Source organism: Hemitrygon akajei, chromosome 9 (genome assembly GCF_048418815.1).
Source record: "Hemitrygon akajei chromosome 9, sHemAka1.3, whole genome shotgun sequence".
Lineage (NCBI taxonomy): Eukaryota > Metazoa > Chordata > Chondrichthyes > Myliobatiformes > Dasyatidae > Hemitrygon > Hemitrygon akajei.
Window position 1 is genome coordinate 69518729 of NC_133132.1, and position 23478 is coordinate 69542206.

At 64.6% G+C, this 23478-nt stretch overlaps 1 protein-coding gene across 1 annotated transcript in view; it reads left to right on the top strand.

The window, feature by feature from the left end:
* LOC140732660 (dynein axonemal heavy chain 6-like) overlaps positions 1 to 23478 on the top strand; it is a 549473-nt gene that overhangs the window by 479167 nt on the left and 46828 nt on the right. The window contains 2 exon segments of the mRNA XM_073055353.1: positions 304 to 514; positions 1326 to 1428. Coding sequence (XP_072911454.1) covers positions 304 to 514; positions 1326 to 1428 — 314 coding nt within the window.

The window sequence follows — 23478 nt, forward strand, 5'->3', positions numbered from 1 at the left end:
AACATTCTGCTCCTCCATCACTGCCCATCTCCTTTGCTTAGAAAATTAGTCCTGGTCACAGGAGCAATGAGGGACTGGGCTGGTCAAGTACTGTCCCTGGTGTGATGGAGACAAAGGCCATCTGCCTCAGGCAGAGGAGCCTGTCTTCAAGGGACAGAGAGCTGAAGTGGCAAGGAGCAGGGAGATGGAATCATATGAGTCAGATTGGTTGCTTTTAGGATTGTGTAGTTGGCACAATATAAAATGATTGTTTTGTTTACCTGTAGCTTTGGACTAACACAAGACTATGCTTTGTCACTACAGGCACTGACCCCGTTGCCCAGGTACTAAGGTTTGCCAAGGAGTTCAGAGGCAGCACAGCCCACCTGGACACAGTGTCACTGGGCCAGGGGCAGGGGCTAGTTGCCGAAGAGCTGATCCACAAGGTTCAAGTCGTAAAGGGGCGCTGGGTGTTCCTGCAGAACTGTCACCTGGCCGCCTCCTTCATGCCAACACTGCAGGCCATTGTAGAATCGTGAGTTGGTCTCTGAGTAGTTAACTGGGTTTCTATATGTGTAAATAGTCCCTCCCTGTGTCTACAACCCTGAAATGTGTTCAACATTCCCTCTGGTGCAGACCCCCCATATATGTGTCCTTAGCACAGGTATCTGTACATCCCTGAAATATTTACCACCTCACCAGCTCAGCCTACTGTGTACCCAGCCTGAGAGGAAACCCATCAGCTTATTGAAGATTGTACACAGTGTGAAGCAGTTGTGGTGTGTGCTCTGATTTGAGAATGTACTAGTACATCACACAAGTGGACACTGATATATATATTTTCGTACATTGGTACACTGAACACATCAACATACTGAGGAACAGAAATAGGCCACTCAGACCCTCAAGTCTGCCCCAATATGTAATAAGATTACAACTGATGAAACTGAACCTGCTTTCCCTTTGCTTAACTTACTGTGCTTTTCCAATATTCTCTCATTTTATCCCTGCTTTCACCAATCAGGGAGAGTGTACTGATTTGGGTTTATACATTTACATGTGTACCTTGGGGGAGTACACTAATTCAGACACAGCCTGAATCTGATCTGTTCTGTTTGATCTTGATGAGTCTCGAAGGCACTGAATTGGTTTTAGGATTGGGCTGTATTCCCATGCCCTATCCCACCCCCTTCCTCACTCTGACTACTAGCTTCTTGCTTGTCTCCTGCATCTCCATCAGTCCGCCTCTTTCCATTCTCCCATCTTCCTTCCCCTTATCCCATCTCCTCTCCCCTAATATTCACACTGAATTATTAAGTTTTGCTTTTTTTTGTTGACTTTGTTAGGTTCAAGCAACCAGGTGTGAATCTGGATCCTGACTTCAGGCTGTTCCTGAGTTCCAAATCGGACCAGACATTTCCCATCTCCATTCTCCAGGATGCGATGAAGGTGAAGGCTACAGACTGTTACACGTACCATAAGATGGGCTCTTCACAAATATCCTCATTGTCTATCTGCACTGCACTTTCTCTGTATCTATAGCAGTCTATTCTGTACTCTGTCATTGTTTTTCCTTGTACTACCTCGATGCACTGTTGTAATTAAATGATCTGTATAAATAGGATGCAAACAAAGTTTTTCACTGTACCTGAACCAAGCTACTACATACACTCTAAACACCTTACTCTCTGATAGTTCCACAGAACCTAACCCTATAAAGGCTGTCAGAAAATCCGTCAACTTCATTCTCTGATTCTCCTTCATTTATTCTTGTAAAAGATCGGTAGGCTATTAAAAGATAATTTCCATATCAGAAATTCACATTGTCCAGTCTTCACTTTGCAGCTGTATAAACCTTTAGTCAGACTGCATTCGGACTTGCGTGTAGTCCCGTTACAGGAAGGATGTGAAGGCAGTGGAAAGGGTGAAGAGGGGGTTTCAAAGGTACATTTAATGTCAGAGAAAAGTATACAATATACATCCTGAAATGCTTTTTCTTTGCAACCGTCCACAAAAACAGAGGAATGCCCCCAAAGAATGAACAACAGTTAAATTTTAGAACCCTAACGTCCCCCCAACTCCCCTCCCTCCCGCGCATAAGCAGCAGCAAGCTACAATCCCCCCACTGGCAAAAAAAATACTGCCTGGATTAGAAGGTATGAATTATAAGGAGAACTTGGAGAAACTTGTGTTTTCTCTGGAGCAAAGATGACGAAGATGAGATCTAATAAAGGTTTTCAAAATTATGAGAGACATAGATAGGGTAGACATTCAGAATCTTTTCCCCTGGCTAGAAACGTCACACATCAAAGAACATACTTTTAAGGTTAGAGGAGGAGGATTTTTATGCAGTGTTGTAGGTGTTAGGAATAGGTTAGCAAGGGTAGTAGTGGAAGTAACTGGTGGAGTTTAACGCTTTAAGATTGAGACATGAATATGAAGGGAATGGAGAAAAATAAATGATACACTGGAGGAGGACATTTAGTATAAATTGGCATCACGATCAGCACAACCTTGTGGGCTAAATGATCTGTGCATTACTGCACTTATGTATGTTCTAGTCATTTCAATGTGTCCTGGTAACTCTTCATTTTTAATGGCATGTTCACCAGTTGGGCCAGCTGGTCTGCAGTTCCCTGTTTGCTCTCTCCCTCCTTTTAAAAAGGCTGTCCCATTATCATTTACAGGAATTATCCCATAATCTGTAGAATTCTTCAAATTGAGAATCAACATGCATTCATGAATTTATCACAGACTCAGTTCATAAGATGCATTATATCCAACTGTCTCCTGCTTCCTGGGCCAGTTCATAGAGCTCTTGTCGCACACTGACACTCACGCTATATTCACACTCTCGTCCTCCATCAGCCCTTAACTTTTGGAGCATCTTCCTGGTGCCAGAACACATCTCAGTGAAATAGCCTTGAGCCCCAGTATTAATTGTACAACATAGTACAGGCCACAGTTTTCAAATGTAATCTTATCCAACATTCACTGTATGAATTGTTATTTTGTAAATTCATGTTGCTGTTGTTCTTGCAATTAATCCTTCAAATATTCTATTGTCAAAGCCAAGTTTAGTGTCACATGCACGAGTACAGGTCTGCACAGATGCAATAAAAAATACCTCAGCACCATCACAGGCATATAGCATCAGATAAGCAGCATTCACAAGAAATACCTAAATATATGCAACGCTTACAAGAAGAAATACAACTAGAACAAAAATAGTGCTTTTTAGTGCAATGTATTCAAACTGGCCATAGTGTTGCTTAACTGAGGTAATGATTAGGATTGAGCTGGTTGGTTCAAAGCTGAACAGTTGAAGGGAAGGAACTGCTCTTGAACCTAGTGTGGGACTTCAGGCATCTGTATTCTTGCCCCATAGTAACTTCAAGAAGATAGGCATGATCCAGATGGTAGGGATCTTCAATGAAGCTGAGATTCCACATGAGTTTCCTCTATAATTGTGCCAGACAAATATCCTGCAGCGTTCTGAGCCTTCAAATCAACAGCCTATGCTCACCTGGCCAGGCCCTCACCTACCCCCAGGCCTGTACCACCCGGCCCCTCACATACCCCAGGCCTGTACCACCCGGCCAGTGTCTCACCTACCGCAGGCCTGTACCACCCGGCCCCTCACATACCCCAGGCCTGTACCACCCAGGCCAGTACCACCCGGCCAGTACCTCACCTACCCCAGGCCTGTACCACCCGGCCAGGGCTTCACCTACACCAAGCCTGTACCACCCGGCCAGTGACTCACCTATCCCAGGCCTGTACCACCCGGCCAGGCCCCTCACCTACCCCAGGCCTGTACCACCCGGCCAGGGCTTCACCTACACCAAGCCTGTACCACCCGGCCAGTGTCTCACCTATCCCAGGCCTGTACCACCCGGCCAGGCCCTCACCTACCCCAGGCCTGTACCACCCGGCCAGTACCTCACCTACCCCAGGTCTGTACCACCCGGCCAGTACCTCACCTACCCCAGGCCTGTACCACCCGGCCCCTCACAAACCCCAGGCCTGTACCACCTGGCCCCTCACCTACCCCAGGCCTGTACCACCCGGCCCCTCACATACCCCAGGCCTGTACCACCAGGCCCCTCACCTACCCCAGGCCTGTACCACCCGGCCAGTGTCTCACCTACCGCAGGCCTGTACCACCCGGCCCCTCACATACCCCAGGCCTGTACCACCCAGGCCTGTACCACCCGGCCAGTACCTCACCTACCCCAGGCCTGTACCACCCGGCCAGGGCTTCACCTACACCAAGCCTGTACCACCCGGCCAGTGTCTCACCTATCCCAGGCCTGTACCACCCGGCCAGGCCCTCACCTACCCCAGGCCTGTACCACCCGGCCAGTACCTCACCTACCCCAGGTCTGTACCACCCGGCCAGTACCTCACCTACCCCAGGCCTGTACCACCCGGCCCCTCACATACCCCAGGCCTGTACCACCCGGCCAGTGCCTTACCTACCCCAGGCCTGTACCACCCGGCCAGTGCCTCACCTACCCCAGGCCTGTACCACCCGGCCAGTGCCTCACCTAGCCCAAGCCTGTACCACCCAGCCAGTGTCTCACCTACCCCAGGCCTGTACCACCCGGCCAGTGCCTCAACTACCCCAGGCCTGTACCACCCGGCCAGGCCCTCACCTACCCCAGGCCTGTACCACCCGGCCAGGCCCTCACCTACCCCAGGCCTGTACCACCCGGCCCCTCACCTACCCCAGGCCTGTACCACCCGGCCAGTGCCTCACCTACCCCAGGCCTGTACCACCCGGCCAGGGCCTCACCTACCCCAGGCCTGTACCACCCGGCCAGTACCTCACCTACCCCAAGCCTGTACCACCCGGCCCCTCACCTACCCCGCCTGTACCACCCGGCCCCCTCACCTACCCCAGGCCTGTACCACCCGGCCAGTGCCTCACCTACCCCAGGCCTGTACCACCCCGGCCAGGGCCTCACCTACCCCAGGCCTGTACCACCCGGCCAGTGTCTCACCTACCCCAGGCCTGTACCACCCGGCCAGTGCCTCACCTACCCTAGGCCTGTACCACCCGGCCAGTGCCTCACCTACCCCAGGCCTGTACCACCCGGCCAGGCCCTCACCTACTCCAGGCCTGTAACACCCGGCCCCTCACCTACCCGCCTGTACCACCCGGCCAGTGCCTCACCTACCCCAGGCCTGTACCACCCGGCCAGGCCCTCACCTACTCCAGGCCTGTAACACCCGGCCCCTCACCTACCCGCCTGTACCACCCGGCCAGTGCCTCACCTACCCCAGGCCTGTACCACCCGGCCAGGCCCTCACCTACCCCAGGCCTGTACCACCCGGCCCCTCACCAACCCCAGGCCTGTACCACCTGGCCCCTCACCTACCCCAGGCCTGTACCACCCAGCCAGTGCCTCACCTACCCCAGGCCTGTACCACCCGGCCCCTCACATACCCCAGGCCTGTACCACCCGGCCAGTGCCTTACCTACCCCAGGCCTGTACCACCCGGCCAGTGCCTCACCTATCCCAGGCCTGTACCACCCGGCCAGGCCCTCACCTACCCCAGGCCTGTAACACCCGGCCCCTCACCTACCCCAGGCCTGTACCACCCGGCCAGTGCCTCACCTACCCCAGGCCTGTACCACGCCGGCCAGGCCCTCACCTACCCCAGGCCTGTACCACCCAGCCCCTCACCTACCCCAGGCCTGTACCACCCGGCCCCTCACCTACCCCAGGCCTGTACCACCCGGCCAGTGCCTCACCTACCCCAGGGCTGTACCACCCGGCCAGGGCCTCACCTACCCCAGGCCTGTACCACCCGGCCAATACCTCACCTACCCCAAGCCTGTACCACCCGGCCCCTCACCTACCCCAAGCCTGTACCACCCAGCCAGTGTCTCACCTACCCCAGGCCTGTACCACCTGGCCCCTCACATACCCCAGGCCTGTACCACCCGGCCAGTGCCTCACCTACCCCAGGCCTGTACCACCTGGCCAGTGCCTCACCTACCCCAGGCCTGTACCACCCAGCCAGTGTCTCACCTACCCCAGGCCTGTACCACCCGGCCAGTGCCTCACCTACCCCAGGCCTGTACCACCCGGCCAGGCCCTCACCTACCCCAGGCCTGTACCACCCGGCCAGGCCCTCACCTACCCCAGGCCTGTACCACCCGGCCCCTCACCTACCCCAGGCCTGTACCACCCGGCCCCTCACCTACCCCAGGCCTGTACCACCCGGCCAGTGCCTCACCTACCCCAGGCCTGTACCACCCGGCCAGGGCCTCACCTACCCCAGGCCTGTACCACCCGGCCAGTACCTCACCTACCCCAAGCCTGTACCACCCGGCCTCTCACCTACCCCAAGCCTGTACCACCTGGCCCCTCACCTACCGCAGGCCTGTACCACCCGGCCAGTGCCTCACCTACCCCAGGCCTGTACCACCCGGCCAGGGCCTCACCTACCCCAGGCCTGTACCAGCCGGCCAGTGTCTCACCTACCCCAGGCCTGTACCACCCGGCCAGTGCCTCACCTACCCCAGGCCTGTACCACCCGGCCAGTGCCCTCACCTATCCCAGGCCTGTACCACCCGGCCAGGCCCTCACCTACCCCAGGCCTGTAACACCCGGCCCCTCACCTACCCCAGGCCTGTACCAACCGGCCAGTGCCTCACCTACCCCAGGCCTGTACCACCCAGCCAGGCCCTCACCTACCCCAGGCCTGTACCACCCGGCCCCCTCACCTACCCCAGGTCTGTACCACCCGGCCCCTCACCTACCCCAGGCCTGTACCACCCGGCCAGTACCTCACCTACCCCAGGCCTGTACCACCCGGCCCCTCACAAACCCCAGGCCTGTACCACCTGGCCCCTCACCTACCCCAGGCCTGTACCACCCGGCCCCTCACATACCCCAGGCCTGTACCACCAGGCCCCTCACCTACCCCAGGCCTGTACCACCCGGCCAGTGTCTCACCTACCGCAGGCCTGTACCACCCGGCCCCTCACATACCCCAGGCCTGTACCACCCAGGCCTGTACCACCCGGCCAGTACCTCACCTACCCTAGGCCTGTACCACCCGGCCAGGGCTTCACCTACACCAAGCCTGTACCACCCGGCCAGTGTCTCACCTATCCCAGGCCTGTACCACCCGGCCAGGCCCTCACCTACCCCAGGTCTGTACCACCCGGCCAGTACCTCACCTACCCCAGGCCTGTACCACCCGGCCCCTCACATACCCCAGGCCTGTACCACCCGGCCAGTGCCTTACCTACACCAGGCCTGTACCACCCGGCCAGTGCCTCACCTACCCCAGGCCTGTACCACCCGGCCAGTGCCTCACCTACCCCAGGCCTGTACCACCCAGCCAGTGTCTCACCTACCCCAGGCCTGTACCACCCGGCCAGTGCCTCAACTACCCCAGGCCTGTACCACCCGGCCAGGCCCTCACCTACCCCAGGCCTGTACCACCCGGCCAGGCCCTCACCTACCCCAGGCCTGTACCACCCGGCCCCTCACCTACCCCAGGCCTGTACCACCCGCCAGGGCCTCACCTACCCCAGGCCTGTACCACCCGGCCAGTACCATCACCTACCCCAAGCCTGTACCACCCGGCCCCTCACCTACCCCAAGCCTGTACCACCCGGCCCCTCACCTACCCCAGGCCTGTACCACCCGGCCAGTGCCTCACCTACCCCAGGCCTGTACCACCCGGCCAGGGCCTCACCTACCCCAGGCCTGTACCACCCGGCCAGTGTCTCACCTACCCCAGGCCTGTACCACCCGGCCATTGCCTCACCTACCCCGGGCCTGTACCACCCGGCCAGTGCCTCACCTATCCCAGGCCTGTACCACCCGGCCAGGGCCTCACCTACCCTAGGCCTGTACCACCCGGCCAGTGCCTCACCTACCTCAGGCCTGTACCACCCGGCCAGTGCCTCACTACCTCAGGCCTGTACCACCCGGCCAGTGCCTCACCTACCCCAGGCCTGTACCACCCGGCCAGGCCCTCACCTACCCCAGGCCTGTAACACCCGGCCCCTCACCTACCCGCCTGTACCACCCGGCCAGTGCCTCACCTACCCCAGGCCTGTACCACCCGGCCAGGCCCTCACCTACCCCAGGCCTGTACCACACGGCCCCTCACCTACCCCAGGCCTGTACCACCTGGCCCCTCACCTACCCCAGGCCTGTACCACCCAGCCAGTGCCTCACCTACCCCAGGGCTGTACCACCCGGCCAGGGCCTCACCTACCCCAGGCCTGTACCACCCGGCAGTACCTCACCTACCCCAAGCCTGTACCACCCGGCCCCTCACCTACCCCAGGCCTGTACCACCCGGCCCCCTCACATACCCCAGGCCTGTACCACCCGGCCAGTGCCTTACCTACCCCAGGCCTGTACCACACGGCCAGTGCCTTACCTACCCCAGGCCTGTACCACCCGGCCAGTGCCTCACCTACCCCAGGCCTGTACCACCTGGCCAGTGCCTCACCTACCCCAGGCCTGTACCACCCAGCCAGTGTCTCACCTACCCCAGGCCTGTACCACCCGGCCAGTGTCTAACCTACCCCAGGCCTGTACCACCCGGCCAGGCCCTCACCTACTCCAGGCCTGTAACACCCAGCCAGTGCCTCACCTATCCCAGGTCTGTACCACCCGGCCAGGCCCTCACCTACCCCAGGCCTGTAACACCCGGCCCCTCACCTACCCCAGGCCTGTACCACCCGGCCAGTGCCTCACCTACCCCAGGCCTGTACCACCCGGCCAGGCCCTCACCTACCCCAGGCCTGTACCACCCGGCCCCTCACCTACCCCAGGCCTGTACCACCCGGCCCCTCACCTACCCCAGGCCTGTACCACCCGGCCAGTGCCTCACCTACCCCAGGGCTGTACCACCCGGCCAGGGCCTCACCTACCCCAGGCCTGTACCACCCGGCCAGTACCTCACCTACCCCAAGCCTGTACCACCCGGCCCCTCACCTACCCCAAGCCTGTACCACCCAGCCAGTGTCTCACCTACCCCAGGCCTGTACCACCTGGCCCCTCACCTTCCCCAGGCCTGTACCACCCGGCCAGTGCCTCACCTACCCCAGGCCTGTACCACCTGGCCAGTGCCTCACCCACCCCAGGCCTGTACCAACCCGGCCCCTCACATACCCCAGGCCTGTACCACCCGGCCAGTGCCTCACCTACCCCAGGCCTGTACCACCCGGCCAGGCCCTCACCTACCCCAGGCCTGTACCACCCGGCCAGGCCCTCACCTACCCCAGGCCTGTACCACCCGGCCAGGGCCTCACCTACCCCAGGCCTGTACCACCCCGGCCAGTACCTCACCTACCCCAAGCCTGTACCACCCGGCCTCTCACCTACCCCAAGCCTGTACCACCTGGCCCCCTCACCTACCCCAGGCCTGTACCACCCGGCCAGTGCCTCACCTACCCCAGGCCTGTACCACCCGGCCAGGGCCTCACCTACCCCAGGCCTGTACCAGCCGGCCAGTGTCTCACCTACCCCAGGCCTGTACCACCCGGCCAGTGCCTCACCTACCCCAGGCCTGTACCACCCGGCCAGTGCCTCACCTATCCCAGGCCTGTACCACCCGGCCAGGCCCTCACCTACCCCAGGCCTGTACCACCCCGGCCAGTGCCTCACCTACCCCAGGCCTGTACCACCCGGCCAGGGGCCCTCACCTACCCCAGGCCTGTACCACCCGGCCAGTGCCTCACCTACCCCAGGGCTGTACCACCCGGCCAGGGCCTCACCTACCCCAGGCCTGTACCACCCGGCCAGTACCTCACCTACCCCAAGCCTGTACCACCCGGCCCCTCACCTACCCCAAGCCTGTACCACCCAGCCAGTGTCTCACCTACCCCAGGCCTGTACCACCTGGCCCCTCACCTTCCCCAGGCCTGTACCACCCGGCCAGTGCCTCACCTACCCCAGGCCTGTACCACCTGGCCAGTGCCTCACCCACCCCAGGCCTGTACCACCCGGCCCCTCACATACCCCAGGCCTGTACCACCCGGCCAGTGCCTCACCTACCCCAGGCCTGTACCACCCGGCCAGGCCCTCACCTACCCCAGGCCTGTACCACCCGGCCAGGCCCTCACCTACCCCAGGCCTGTACCACCCGGCCAGGGCCTCACCTACCCCAGGCCTGTACCCACCCGGCCAGTACCTCACCTACCCCGCCTGTACCACCCGGCCTCTCACCTACCCCAAGCCTGTACCACCTGGCCCCTCACCTACCCCAGGCCTGTACCAGCCGGCCAGTGTCTCACCTACCCCAGGCCTGTACCACCCGGCCAGTGCCTCACCTACCCCAGGCCTGTACCACCCGGCCAGTGCCTCACCTATCCCAGGCCTGTACCACCCGGCCAGGCCCTCACCTACCCCAGGCCTGTAACACCCGGCCCCCTCACCTACCCCAGGCCTGTACCAACCGGCCAGTGCCTCACCTACCCCAGGCCTGTACCACCCGGCCAGGCCCTCACCTACCCCAGGCCTGTACCACCCGGCCCCTCACCTACCCCAGGCCTGTACCACCCGGCCCCTCACCTACCCCAGGCCTGTACCACCCGGCCAGTACCTCACCTACCCCAGGCCTGTACCACCCGGCCCCTCACAAACCCCAGGCCTGTACCACCTGGCCCCTCACCTACCCCAGGCCTGTACCACCCGGCCCCTCACATACCCCAGGCCTGTACCACCAGGCCCCTCACCTACCCCAGGCCTGTACCACCCGGCCAGTGTCTCACCTACCGCAGGCCTGTACCACCCGGCCCCTCACATACCCCAGGCCTGTACCACCCAGGCCTGTACCACCCGGCCAGTACCTCACCTACCCCAGGCCTGTACCACCCGGCCAGGGCTTCACCTACACCAAGCCTGTACCACCCGGCCAGTGTCTCACCTATCCCAGGCCTGTACCACCCGGCCAGGCCCTCACCTACCCCAGGTCTGTACCACCCGGCCAGTACCTCACCTACCCCAGGCCTGTACCACCCGGCCCCCTCACATACCCCAGGCCTGTACCACCCGGCCAGTGCCTTACCTACACCAGGCCTGTACCACCCGGCCAGTGCCTCACCTACCCCAGGCCTGTACCACACGGCCAGTGCCTCACCTACCCCAGGCCTGTACCACCCAGCCAGTGTCTCACCTACCCCAGGCCTGTACCACCCGGCCAGTGCCTCAACTACCCCAGGCCTGTACCACCCGGCCAGGCCCTCACCTACCCCAGGCCTGTACCACCCGGCCAGGCCCTCACCTACCCCAGGCCTGTACCACCCGGCCCCTCACCTACCCCAGGCCTGTACCACCCGGCCAGTGCCTCACCTACCCCAGGCCTGTACCACCCGGCCAGTGCCTCACCTACCCCAGGCCTGTACCACCCGGCCAGTACCTCACCTACCCCAGGCCTGTACCACCCGGCCCCTCACCTACCCCAAGCCTGTACCACCCGGCCCCTCACCTACCCCAGGCCTGTACCACCCGGCCCCTTACCTACCCCAGGCCTGTACCACCCGGCCAGTGCCTCACCTACCCCAGGCCTGTACCACCTGGCCAGTGCCTCACCTACCCCAGGCCTGTACCACCCAGCCAGTGTCTCACCTACCCCAGGCCTGTACCACCCGGCCAGTGCCTCACCTACCCCAGGCCTGTACCACCCGGCCAGGCCCTCACCTACCCCAGGCCTGTACCACCCGGCCAGGCACTCACCTACCCCAGGACTGTACCACCCAGCCCCTCACCTACCCCAGGCCTGTACCACCCGGCCCCTCACCTACCCCAGGCCTGTACCACCCGGCCAGTGCCTCACCTACCCCAGGCCTGTACCACCCGGCCAGGGCCTGACCTACCCCAGGCCTGTACCATCCGGCCAGTGCCTCACCTACCCCAGGCCTGTACCACCCGGCCAGGGCCTCACCTACCCCAGGCCTGTACCAGCCGGCCAGTGTCTCACCTACCCCAGGCCTGTACCACCCGGCCAGTGCCTCATCTACCCCAGGCCTGTACCACCCGGCCAGTGCCTCACCTATCCCAGGCCTGTACCACCCGGCCAGGCCCTCACCTACCCCATGCCTGTAACACCCGGCCCCTCACCTACCCCAGGCCTGTACCACCCGCCAGTGCCTCACCTACCCCAGGCCTGTACCACCCGGCCAGGCTCTCACCTACCCCCAGGGCCTGTACCACCCGGCCCCCTCACCTACCCCAGGCCTGTACCACCCGGCCAGTGCCTCACCTACCCCAGGGCTGTACCACCCGGCCATGGCCTCACCTACCCCAGGCCTGTACCACCCGGCCAGGCACTCACCTACCCCAGGACTGTACCACCCCAGCCCCTCACCTACCCCAGGCCTGTACCACCCGGCCCCTCACCTACCCCAGGCCTGTACCACCCGGCCAGTGCCTCACCTACCCCAGGCCTGTACCACCCGGCCAGGGCCTGACCTACCCCAGGCCTGTACCACCCGGCCAGGCCCTCACCTACTCCAGGCCTGTAACACCCGGCCCCCTCACCTACCCGCCTGTACCCACCCGGCCAGTGCCTCACCTACCCCAGGCCTGTACCACCCGGCCAGGCCCTCACCTACCCCAGGCCTGTACCACCCGGCCCCCTCACCAACCCCAGGCCTGTACCACCTGGCCCCTCACCTACCCCAGGCCTGTACCACCCAGCCAGTGCCTCACCTACCCCAGGCCTGTACCAACCCGGCCCCTCACATACCCCAGGCCTGTACCACCCGGCCAGTGCCTTACCTACCCCAGGCCTGTACCACCCGGCCAGTGCCTCACCTATCCCAGGCCTGTACCACCCGGCCAGGCCCTCACCTACCCCAGGCCTGTAACACCCGGCCCCTCACCTACCCCAGGCCTGTACCACCCGGCCAGTGCCTCACCTACCCCAGGCCTGTACCACCCGGCCAGGCCCTCACCTACCCCAGGCCTGTACCACCCAGCCCCCTCACCTACCCCAGGCCTGTACCACCCGGCCCCTCACCTACCCCAGGCCTGTACCACCCGGCCAGTGCCTCACCTACCCCAGGGCTGTACCACCCGGCCAGGGCCTCACCTACCCCAGGCCTGTACCACCCGGCCAATACCTCACCTACCCCAAGCCTGTACCACCCGGCCCCCTCACCTACCCCAAGCCTGTACCACCCAGCCAGTGTCTCACCTACCCCAGGCCTGTACCACCTGGCCCCTCACATACCCCAGGCCTGTACCACCCGGCCAGTGCCTCACCTACCCCAGGCCTGTACCACCTGGCCAGTGCCTCACCTACCCCAGGCCTGTACCACCCAGCCAGTGTCTCACCTACCCCAGGCCTGTACCACCCGGCCAGTGCCTCACCTACCCCAGGCCTGTACCACCCCGGCCAGGCCCTCACCTACCCCAGGCCTGTACCACCCGGCCAGGCCCTCACCTACCCCAGGCCTGTACCACCCGGCCCCCTCACCTACCCCAGGCCTGTACCACCCGGCCCCTCACCTACCCCAGGCCTGTACCACCCGGCCAGTGCCTCACCTACCCCAGGCCTGTACCACCCCGGCCAGGGCCTCACCTACCCCAGGCCTGTACCACCCGGCCAGTACCTCACCTACCCCAAGCCTGTACCACCCCGGCCTCTCACCTACCCCAAGCCTGTACCACCTGGCCCCTCACCTACCGCAGGCCTGTACCACCCGGCCAGTGCCTCACCTACCCCAGGCCTGTACCACCCGGCCAGGGCCTCACCTACCCCAGGCCTGTACCAGCCGGCCAGTGTCTCACCTACCCCAGGCCTGTACCACCCGGCCAGTGCCTCACCTACCCCAGGCCTGTACCACCCGGCCAGTGCCTCACCTATCCCAGGCCTGTACCACCCGGCCAGGCCCTCACCTACCCCAGGCCTGTAACACCCGGCCCCTCACCTACCCCAGGCCTGTACCAACCGGCCAGTGCCTCACCTACCCCAGGCCTGTACCACCCAGCCAGGCCCTCACCTACCCCAGGCCTGTACCACCCGGCCCCTCACCTACCCCAGGCCTGTACCACCCGGCCCCTCACCTACCCCAGGCCTGTACCACCCGGCCAGTACCTCACCTACCCCAGGCCTGTACCACCCGGCCCCTCACAAACCCCAGGCCTGTACCACCTGGCCCCTCACCTACCCCAGGCCTGTACCACCCCGGGCCCCTCACATACCCCAGGCCTGTACCACCAGGCCCCTCACCTACCCCAGGCCTGTACCACCCGGCCAGTGTCTCACCTACCGCAGGCCTGTACCACCCGGCCCCTCACATACCCCAGGCCTGTACCACCCAGGCCTGTACCACCCGGCCAGTACCTCACCTACCCCAGGCCTGTACCACCCGGCCAGGGCTTCACCTACACCAAGCCTGTACCACCCGGCCAGTGTCTCACCTATCCCAGGCCTGTACCACCCGGCCAGGCCCTCACCTACCCCAGGTCTGTACCACCCGGCCAGTACCTCACCTACCCCAGGCCTGTACCACCCGGCCCCTCACATACCCCAGGCCTGTACCACCCGGCCAGTGCCTTACCTACACCAGGCCTGTACCACCCGGCCAGTGCCTCACCTACCCCAGGCCTGTACCACCCGGCCAGTGCCTCACCTACCCCAGGCCTGTACCACCCAGCCAGTGTCTCACCTACCCCAGGCCTGTACCACCCGGCCAGTGCCTCAACTACCCCAGGCCTGTACCACCCGGCCAGGCCCTCACCTACCCCAGGCCTGTACCACCCGGCCAGGCCCTCACCTACCCCAGGCCTGTACCACCCGGCCCCTCACCTACCCCAGGCCTGTACCACCCGGCCAGGGCCTCACCTACCCCAGGCCTGTACCACCCGGCCAGTACCTCACCTACCCCAAGCCTGTACCACCCGGCCCCTCACCTACCCCAAGCCTGTACCACCCGGCCCCCTCACCTACCCCAGGCCTGTACCACCCGGCCAGTGCCTCACCTACCCCAGGCCTGTACCACCCGGCCAGGGCCTCACCTACCCCAGGCCTGTACCACCCGGCCAGTGTCTCACCTACCCCAGGCCTGTACCACCCGGCCATTGCCTCACCTACCCCGGGCCTGTACCACCCGGCCAGTGCCTCACCTATCCCAGGCCTGTACCACCCGGCCAGGGCCTCACCTACCCTAGGCCTGTACCACCCGGCCAGTGCCTCACCTACCTCAGGCCTGTACCACCCGGCCAGTGCCTCACCTACCTCAGGCCTGTACCACCCGGCCAGTGCCTCACCTACCCCAGGCCTGTACCACCCGGCCAGGCCCTCACCTACCCCAGGCCTGTAACACCCGGCCCCTCACCTACCCGCCTGTACCACCCGGCCAGTGCCTCACCTACCCCAGGCCTGTACCACCCGGCCAGGCCCTCACCTACCCCAGGCCTGTACCACACGGCCCCTCACCTACCCCAGGCCTGTACCACCTGGCCCCTCACCTACCCCAGGCCTGTACCACCCAGCCAGTGCCTCACCTACCCCAGGGCTGTACCACCCGGCCAGGGCCTCACCTACCCCAGGCCTGTACCACCCGGCCAGTACCTCACCTACCCCAAGCCTGTACCACCCGGCCCCTCACCTACCCCAGGCCTGTACCACCCGGCCCCTCACATACCCCAGGCCTGTACCACCCGGCCAGTGCCTTACCTACCCCAGGCCTGTACCACACGGCCAGTGCCTTACCTACCCCAGGCCTGTACCACCCGGCCAGTGCCTCACCTACCCCAGGCCTGTACCACCTGGCCAGTGCCTCACCTACCCCAGGCCTGTACCACCCAGCCAGTGTCTCACCTACCCCAGGCCTGTACCACCCGGCCAGTGTCTAACCTACCCCAGGCCTGTACCACCCGGCCAGGCCCTCACCTACTCCAGGCCTGTAACACCCAGCCAGTGCCTCACCTATCCCAGGTCTGTACCACCCGGCCAGGCCCTCACCTACCCCAGGCCTGTACCACCTGGCCCCTCACCTACCCCAGGCCTGTACCACCCGGCCCCTCACATACCCCAGGCCTGTACCACCAGGCCCCTCACCTACCCCAGGCCTGTACCACCCGGCCAGTGTCTCACCTACCGCAGGCCTGTACCACCCGGCCCCTCACATACCCCAGGCCTGTACCACCCAGGCCTGTACCACCCGGCCAGTACCTCACCTACCCCAGGCCTGTACCACCCGGCCAGGGCTTCACCTACACCAAGCCTGTACCACCCGGCCAGTGTCTCACCTATCCCAGGCCTGTACCACCCGGCCAGGCCCTCACCTACCCCAGGTCTGTACCACCCGGCCAGTACCTCACCTACCCCAGGCCTGTACCACCCGGCCCCTCACATACCCCAGGCCTGTACCACCCGGCCAGTGCCTTACCTACACCAGGCCTGTACCACCCGGCCAGTGCCTCACCTACCCCAGGCCTGTACCACCCGGCCAGTGCCTCACCTACCCCAGGCCTGTACCACCCAGCCAGTGTCTCACCTACCCCAGGCCTGTACCACCCGGCCAGTGCCTCAACTACCCCAGGCCTGTACCACCCGGCCAGGCCCTCACCTACCCCAGGCCTGTACCACCCCGGCCAGGCCCTCACCTACCCCAGGCCTGTACCACCCGGCCCCTCACCTACCCCAGGCCTGTACCACCCGGCCAGGGCCTCACCTACCCCAGGCCTGTACCACCCGGCCAGTACCTCACCTACCCCAAGCCTGTACCACCCGGCCCCTCACCTACCCCAAGCCTGTACCACCCGGCCCCTCACCTACCCCAGGCCTGTACCACCCGGCCAGTGCCTCACCTACCCCAGGCCTGTACCACCCGGCCAGGGCCTCACCTACCCCAGGCCTGTACCACCCGGCCAGTGTCTCACCTACCCCAGGCCTGTACCACCCAGCCATTGCCTCACCTACCCCGGGCCTGTACCACCCGGCCAGTGCCTCACCTATCCCAGGCCTGTACCACCCGGCCAGGGCCTCACCTACCCTAGGCCTGTACCACCCGGCCAGTGCCTCACCTACCTCAGGCCTGTACCACCCGGCCAGTGCCTCACCTACCTCAGGCCTGTACCACCCGGCCAGTGCCTCACCTACCCCAGGCCTGTACCACCCGGCCAGGCCCTCACCTACCCCAGGCCTGTAACACCCGGCCCCTCACCTACCCGCCTGTACCACCCGGCCAGTGCCTCACCTACCCCAGGCCTGTACCACCCGGCCAGGCCCTCACCTACCCCAGGCCTGTACCACACGGCCCCTCACCTACCCCAGGCCTGTACCACCTGGCCCCTCACCTACCCCAGGCCTGTACCACCCAGCCAGTGCCTCACCTACCCCAGGGCTGTACCACCCGGCCAGGCCCTCACCTACCCCAGGCCTGTACCACCCGGCCCCTCACCTACCCCAGGCCTGTACCACCCGGCCAGGGCCTCACCTACCCCAGGCCTGTACCACCCGGCCAGTACCTCACCTACCCCAAGCCTGTACCACCCGGCCCCTCACCTACCCCAAGCCTGTACCACCCGGCCCCTCACCTACCCCAGGCCTGTACCACCCGGCCAGTGCCTCACCTACCCCAGGCCTGTACCACCCGGCCAGGGCCTCACCTACCCCAGGCCTGTACCACCCGGCCAGTGTCTCACCTACCCCAGGCCTGTACCACCCGGCCATTGCCTCACCTACCCCGGGCCTGTACCACCCGGCCAGTGCCTCACCTATCCCAGGCCTGTACCACCCGGCCAGGGCCTCACCTACCCTAGGCCTGTACCACCCGGCCAGTGCCTCACCTACCTCAGGCCTGTACCACCCGGCCAGTGCCTCACCTACCTCAGGCCTGTACCACCCGGCCAGTGCCTCACCTACCCCAGGCCTGTACCACCCGGCCAGGCCCTCACCTACCCCAGGCCTGTAACACCCGGCCCCTCACCTACCCGCCTGTACCACCCGGCCAGTGCCTCACCTACCCCAGGCCTGTACCACCCGGCCAGGCCCTCACCTACCCCAGGCCTGTACCACACGGCCCCTCACCTACCCCAGGCCTGTACCACCCGGCCAGTACCTCACCTACCCCAAGCCTGTACCACCCGGCCCCTCACCTACCCCAAGCCTGTACCACCCGGCCCCTCACCTACCCCAGGCCTGTACCACCCGGCCAGTGCCTCACCTACCCCAGGCCTGTACCACCCGGCCAGGGCCTCACCTACCCCAGGCCTGTACCACCCGGCCAGTGTCTCACCTACCCCAGGCCTGTACCACCCGGCCATTGCCTCACCTACCCCGGGCCTGTACCACCCGGCCAGTGCCTCACCTATCCCAGGCCTGTACCACCCGGCCAGGGCCTCACCTACCCTAGGCCTGTACCACCCGGCCAGTGCCTCACCTACCTCAGGCCTGTACCACCCGGCCAGTGCCTCACCTACCTCAGGCCTGTACCACCCGGCCAGTGCCTCACCTACCCCAGGCCTGTACCACCCGGCCAGGCCCTCACCTACCCCAGGCCTGTAACACCCGGCCCCTCACCTACCCGCCTGTACCACCCGGCCAGTGCCTCACCTACCCCAGGCCTGTACCACCCGGCCAGGCCCTCACCTACCCCAGGCCTGTACCACACGGCCCCTCACCTACCCCAGGCCTGTACCACCTGGCCCCTCACCTACCCCAGGCCTGTACCACCCAGCCAGTGCCTCACCTACCCCAGGGCTGTACCACCCGGCCAGGGCCTCACCTACCCCAGGCCTGTACCACCCGGCCAGTACCTCACCTACCCCAAGCCTGTACCACCCGGCCCCTCACCTACCCCAGGCCTGTACCACCCGGCCCCTCACATACCCCAGGCCTGTACCACCCGGCCAGTGCCTTACCTACCCCAGGCCTGTACCACACGGCCAGTGCCTTACCTACCCCAGGCCTGTACCACCCGGCCAGTGCCTCACCTACCCCAGGCCTGTACCACCTGGCCAGTGCCTCACCTACCCCAGGCCTGTACCACCCAGCCAGTGTCTCACCTACCCCAGGCCTGTACCACCCGGCCAGTGTCTAACCTACCCCAGGCCTGTACCACCCGGCCAGGCCCTCACCTACTCCAGGCCTGTAACACCCAGCCAGTGCCTCACCTATCCCAGGTCTGTACCACCCGGCCAGGCCCTCACCTACCCCAGGCCTGTACCACCTGGCCCCTCACCTACCCCAGGCCTGTACCACCCGGCCCCTCACATACCCCAGGCCTGTACCACCAGGCCCCTCACCTACCCCAGGCCTGTACCACCCGGCCAGTGTCTCACCTACCGCAGGCCTGTACCACCCGGCCCCTCACATACCCCAGGCCTGTACCACCCAGGCCTGTACCACCCGGCCAGTACCTCACCTACCCCAGGCCTGTACCACCCGGCCAGGGCTTCACCTACACCAAGCCTGTACCACCCGGCCAGTGTCTCACCTATCCCAGGCCTGTACCACCCGGCCAGGCCCTCACCTACCCCAGGTCTGTACCACCCGGCCAGTACCTCACCTACCCCAGGCCTGTACCACCCGGCCCCTCACATACCCCAGGCCTGTACCACCCGGCCAGTGCCTTACCTACACCAGGCCTGTACCACCCGGCCAGTGCCTCACCTACCCCAGGCCTGTACCACCCGGCCAGTGCCTCACCTACCCCAGGCCTGTACCACCCAGCCAGTGTCTCACCTACCCCAGGCCTGTACCACCCGGCCAGTGCCTCAACTACCCCAGGCCTGTACCACCCGGCCAGGCCCTCACCTACCCCAGGCCTGTACCACCCGGCCAGGCCCTCACCTACCCCAGGCCTGTACCACCCGGCCCCTCACCTACCCCAGGCCTGTACCACCCGGCCAGGGCCTCACCTACCCCAGGCCTGTACCACCCGGCCAGTACCTCACCTACCCCAAGCCTGTACCACCCGGCCCCTCACCTACCCCAAGCCTGTACCACCCGGCCCCTCACCTACCCCAGGCCTGTACCACCCGGCCAGTGCCTCACCTACCCCAGGCCTGTACCACCCGGCCAGGGCCTCACCTACCCCAGGCCTGTACCACCCGGCCAGTGTCTCACCTACCCCAGGCCTGTACCACCCAGCCATTGCCTCACCTACCCCGGGCCTGTACCACCCGGCCAGTGCCTCACCTATCCCAGGCCTGTACCACCCGGCCAGGGCCTCACCTACCCTAGGCCTGTACCACCCGGCCAGTGCCTCACCTACCTCAGGCCTGTACCACCCGGCCAGTGCCTCACCTACCTCAGGCCTGTACCACCCGGCCAGTGCCTCACCTACCCCAGGCCTGTACCACCCGGCCAGGCCCTCACCTACCCCAGGCCTGTAACACCCGGCCCCTCACCTACCCGCCTGTACCACCCGGCCAGTGCCTCACCTACCCCAGGCCTGTACCACCCGGCCAGGCCCTCACCTACCCCAGGCCTGTACCACACGGCCCCTCACCTACCCCAGGCCTGTACCACCTGGCCCCTCACCTACCCCAGGCCTGTACCACCCAGCCAGTGCCTCACCTACCCCAGGGCTGTACCACCCGGCCAGGCCCTCACCTACCCCAGGCCTGTACCACCCGGCCCCTCACCTACCCCAGGCCTGTACCACCCGGCCAGGGCCTCACCTACCCCAGGCCTGTACCACCCGGCCAGTACCTCACCTACCCCAAGCCTGTACCACCCGGCCCCTCACCTACCCCAAGCCTGTACCACCCGGCCCCTCACCTACCCCAGGCCTGTACCACCCGGCCAGTGCCTCACCTACCCCAGGCCTGTACCACCCGGCCAGGGCCTCACCTACCCCAGGCCTGTACCACCCGGCCAGTGTCTCACCTACCCCAGGCCTGTACCACCCGGCCATTGCCTCACCTACCCCGGGCCTGTACCACCCGGCCAGTGCCTCACCTATCCCAGGCCTGTACCACCCGGCCAGGGCCTCACCTACCCTAGGCCTGTACCACCCGGCCAGTGCCTCACCTACCTCAGGCCTGTACCACCCGGCCAGTGCCTCACCTACCTCAGGCCTGTACCACCCGGCCAGTGCCTCACCTACCCCAGGCCTGTACCACCCGGCCAGGCCCTCACCTACCCCAGGCCTGTAACACCCGGCCCCTCACCTACCCGCCTGTACCACCCGGCCAGTGCCTCACCTACCCCAGGCCTGTACCACCCGGCCAGGCCCTCACCTACCCCAGGCCTGTACCACACGGCCCCTCACCTACCCCAGGCCTGTACCACCTGGCCCCTCACCTACCCCAGGCCTGTACCACCCAGCCAGTGCCTCACCTACCCCAGGGCTGTACCACCCGGCCAGGGCCTCACCTACCCCAGGCCTGTACCACCCGGCCAGTACCTCACCTACCCCAAGCCTGTACCACCCGGCCCCTCACCTACCCCAGGCCTGTACCACCCGGCCCCTCACATACCCCAGGCCTGTACCACCCGGCCAGTGCCTTACCTACCCCAGGCCTGTACCACACGGCCAGTGCCTTACCTACCCCAGGCCTGTACCACCCGGCCAGTGCCTCACCTACCCCAGGCCTGTACCACCTGGCCAGTGCCTCACCTACCCCAGGCCTGTACCACCCAGCCAGTGTCTCACCTACCCCAGGCCTGTACCACCCGGCCAGTGTCTAACCTACCCCAGGCCTGTACCACCCGGCCAGGCCCTCACCTACTCCAGGCCTGTAACACCCAGCCAGTGCCTCACCTATCCCAGGTCTGTACCACCCGGCCAGGCCCTCACCTACCCCAGGCCTGTACCACCTGGCCCCTCACCTACCCCAGGCCTGTACCACCCGGCCCCTCACATACCCCAGGCCTGTACCACCAGGCCCCTCACCTACCCCAGGCCTGTACCACCCGGCCAGTGTCTCACCTACCGCAGGCCTGTACCACCCGGCCCCTCACATACCCCAGGCCTGTACCACCCAGGCCTGTACCACCCGGCCAGTACCTCACCTACCCCAGGCCTGTACCACCCGGCCAGGGCTTCACCTACACCAAGCCTGTACCACCCGGCCAGTGTCTCACCTATCCCAGGCCTGTACCACCCGGCCAGGCCCTCACCTACCCCAGGTCTGTACCACCCGGCCAGTACCTCACCTACCCCAGGCCTGTACCACCCGGCCCCTCACATACCCCAGGCCTGTACCACCCGGCCAGTGCCTTACCTACACCAGGCCTGTACCACCCGGCCAGTGCCTCACCTACCCCAGGCCTGTACCACCCGGCCAGTGCCTCACCTACCCCAGGCCTGTACCAGTGTCTCACCTACCCCAGGCCTGTACCACCCGGCCAGTGCCTCAACTACCCCAGGCCTGTACCACCCGGCCAGGCCCTCACCTACCCCAGGCCTGTACCACCCGGCCAGGCCCTCACCTACCCCAGGCCTGTACCACCCGGCCCCTCACCTACCCCAGGCCTGTACCACCCGGCCAGGGCCTCACCTACCCCAGGCCTGTACCACCCGGCCAGTACCTCACCTACCCCAAGCCTGTACCACCCGGCCCCTCACCTACCCCAAGCCTGTACCACCCGGCCCCTCACCTACCCCAGGCCTGTACCACCCGGCCAGTGCCTCACCTACCCCAGGCCTGTACCACCCGGCCAGGGCCTCACCTACCCCAGGCCTGTACCACCCGGCCAGTGTCTCACCTACCCCAGGCCTGTACCACCCAGCCATTGCCTCACCTACCCCGGGCCTGTACCACCCGGCCAGTGCCTCACCTATCCCAGGCCTGTACCACCCGGCCAGGGCCTCACCTACCCTAGGCCTGTACCACCCGGCCAGTGCCTCACCTACCTCAGGCCTGTACCACCCGGCCAGTGCCTCACCTACCTCAGGCCTGTACCACCCGGCCAGTGCCTCACCTACCCCAGGCCTGTACCACCCGGCCAGGCCCTCACCTACCCCAGGCCTGTAACACCCGGCCCCTCACCTACCCGCCTGTACCACCCGGCCAGTGCCTCACCTACCCCAGGCCTGTACCACCCGGCCAGGCCCTCACCTACCCCAGGCCTGTACCACACGGCCCCTCACCTACCCCAGGCCTGTACCACCTGGCCCCTCACCTACCCCAGGCCTGTACCACCCAGCCAGTGCCTCACCTACCCCAGGGCTGTACCACCCGGCCAGGGCCTCACCTACCCCAGGCCTGTACCACCCGGCCAGTACCTCACCTACCCCAAGCCTGTACCACCCGGCCCCTCACCTACCCCAGGCCTGTACCACCCGGCCCCTCACATACCCCAGGCCTGTACCACCCGGCCAGTGCCTTACCTACCCCAGGCCTGTACCACACGGCCAGTGCCTTACCTACCCCAGGCCTGTACCACCCGGCCAGTGCCTCACCTACCCCAGGCCTGTACCACCTGGCCAGTGCCTCACCTACCCCAGGCCTGTACCACCCAGCCAGTGTCTCACCTACCCCAGGCCTGTACCACCCGGCCAGTGTCTAACCTACCCCAGGCCTGTACCACCCGGCCAGGCCCTCACCT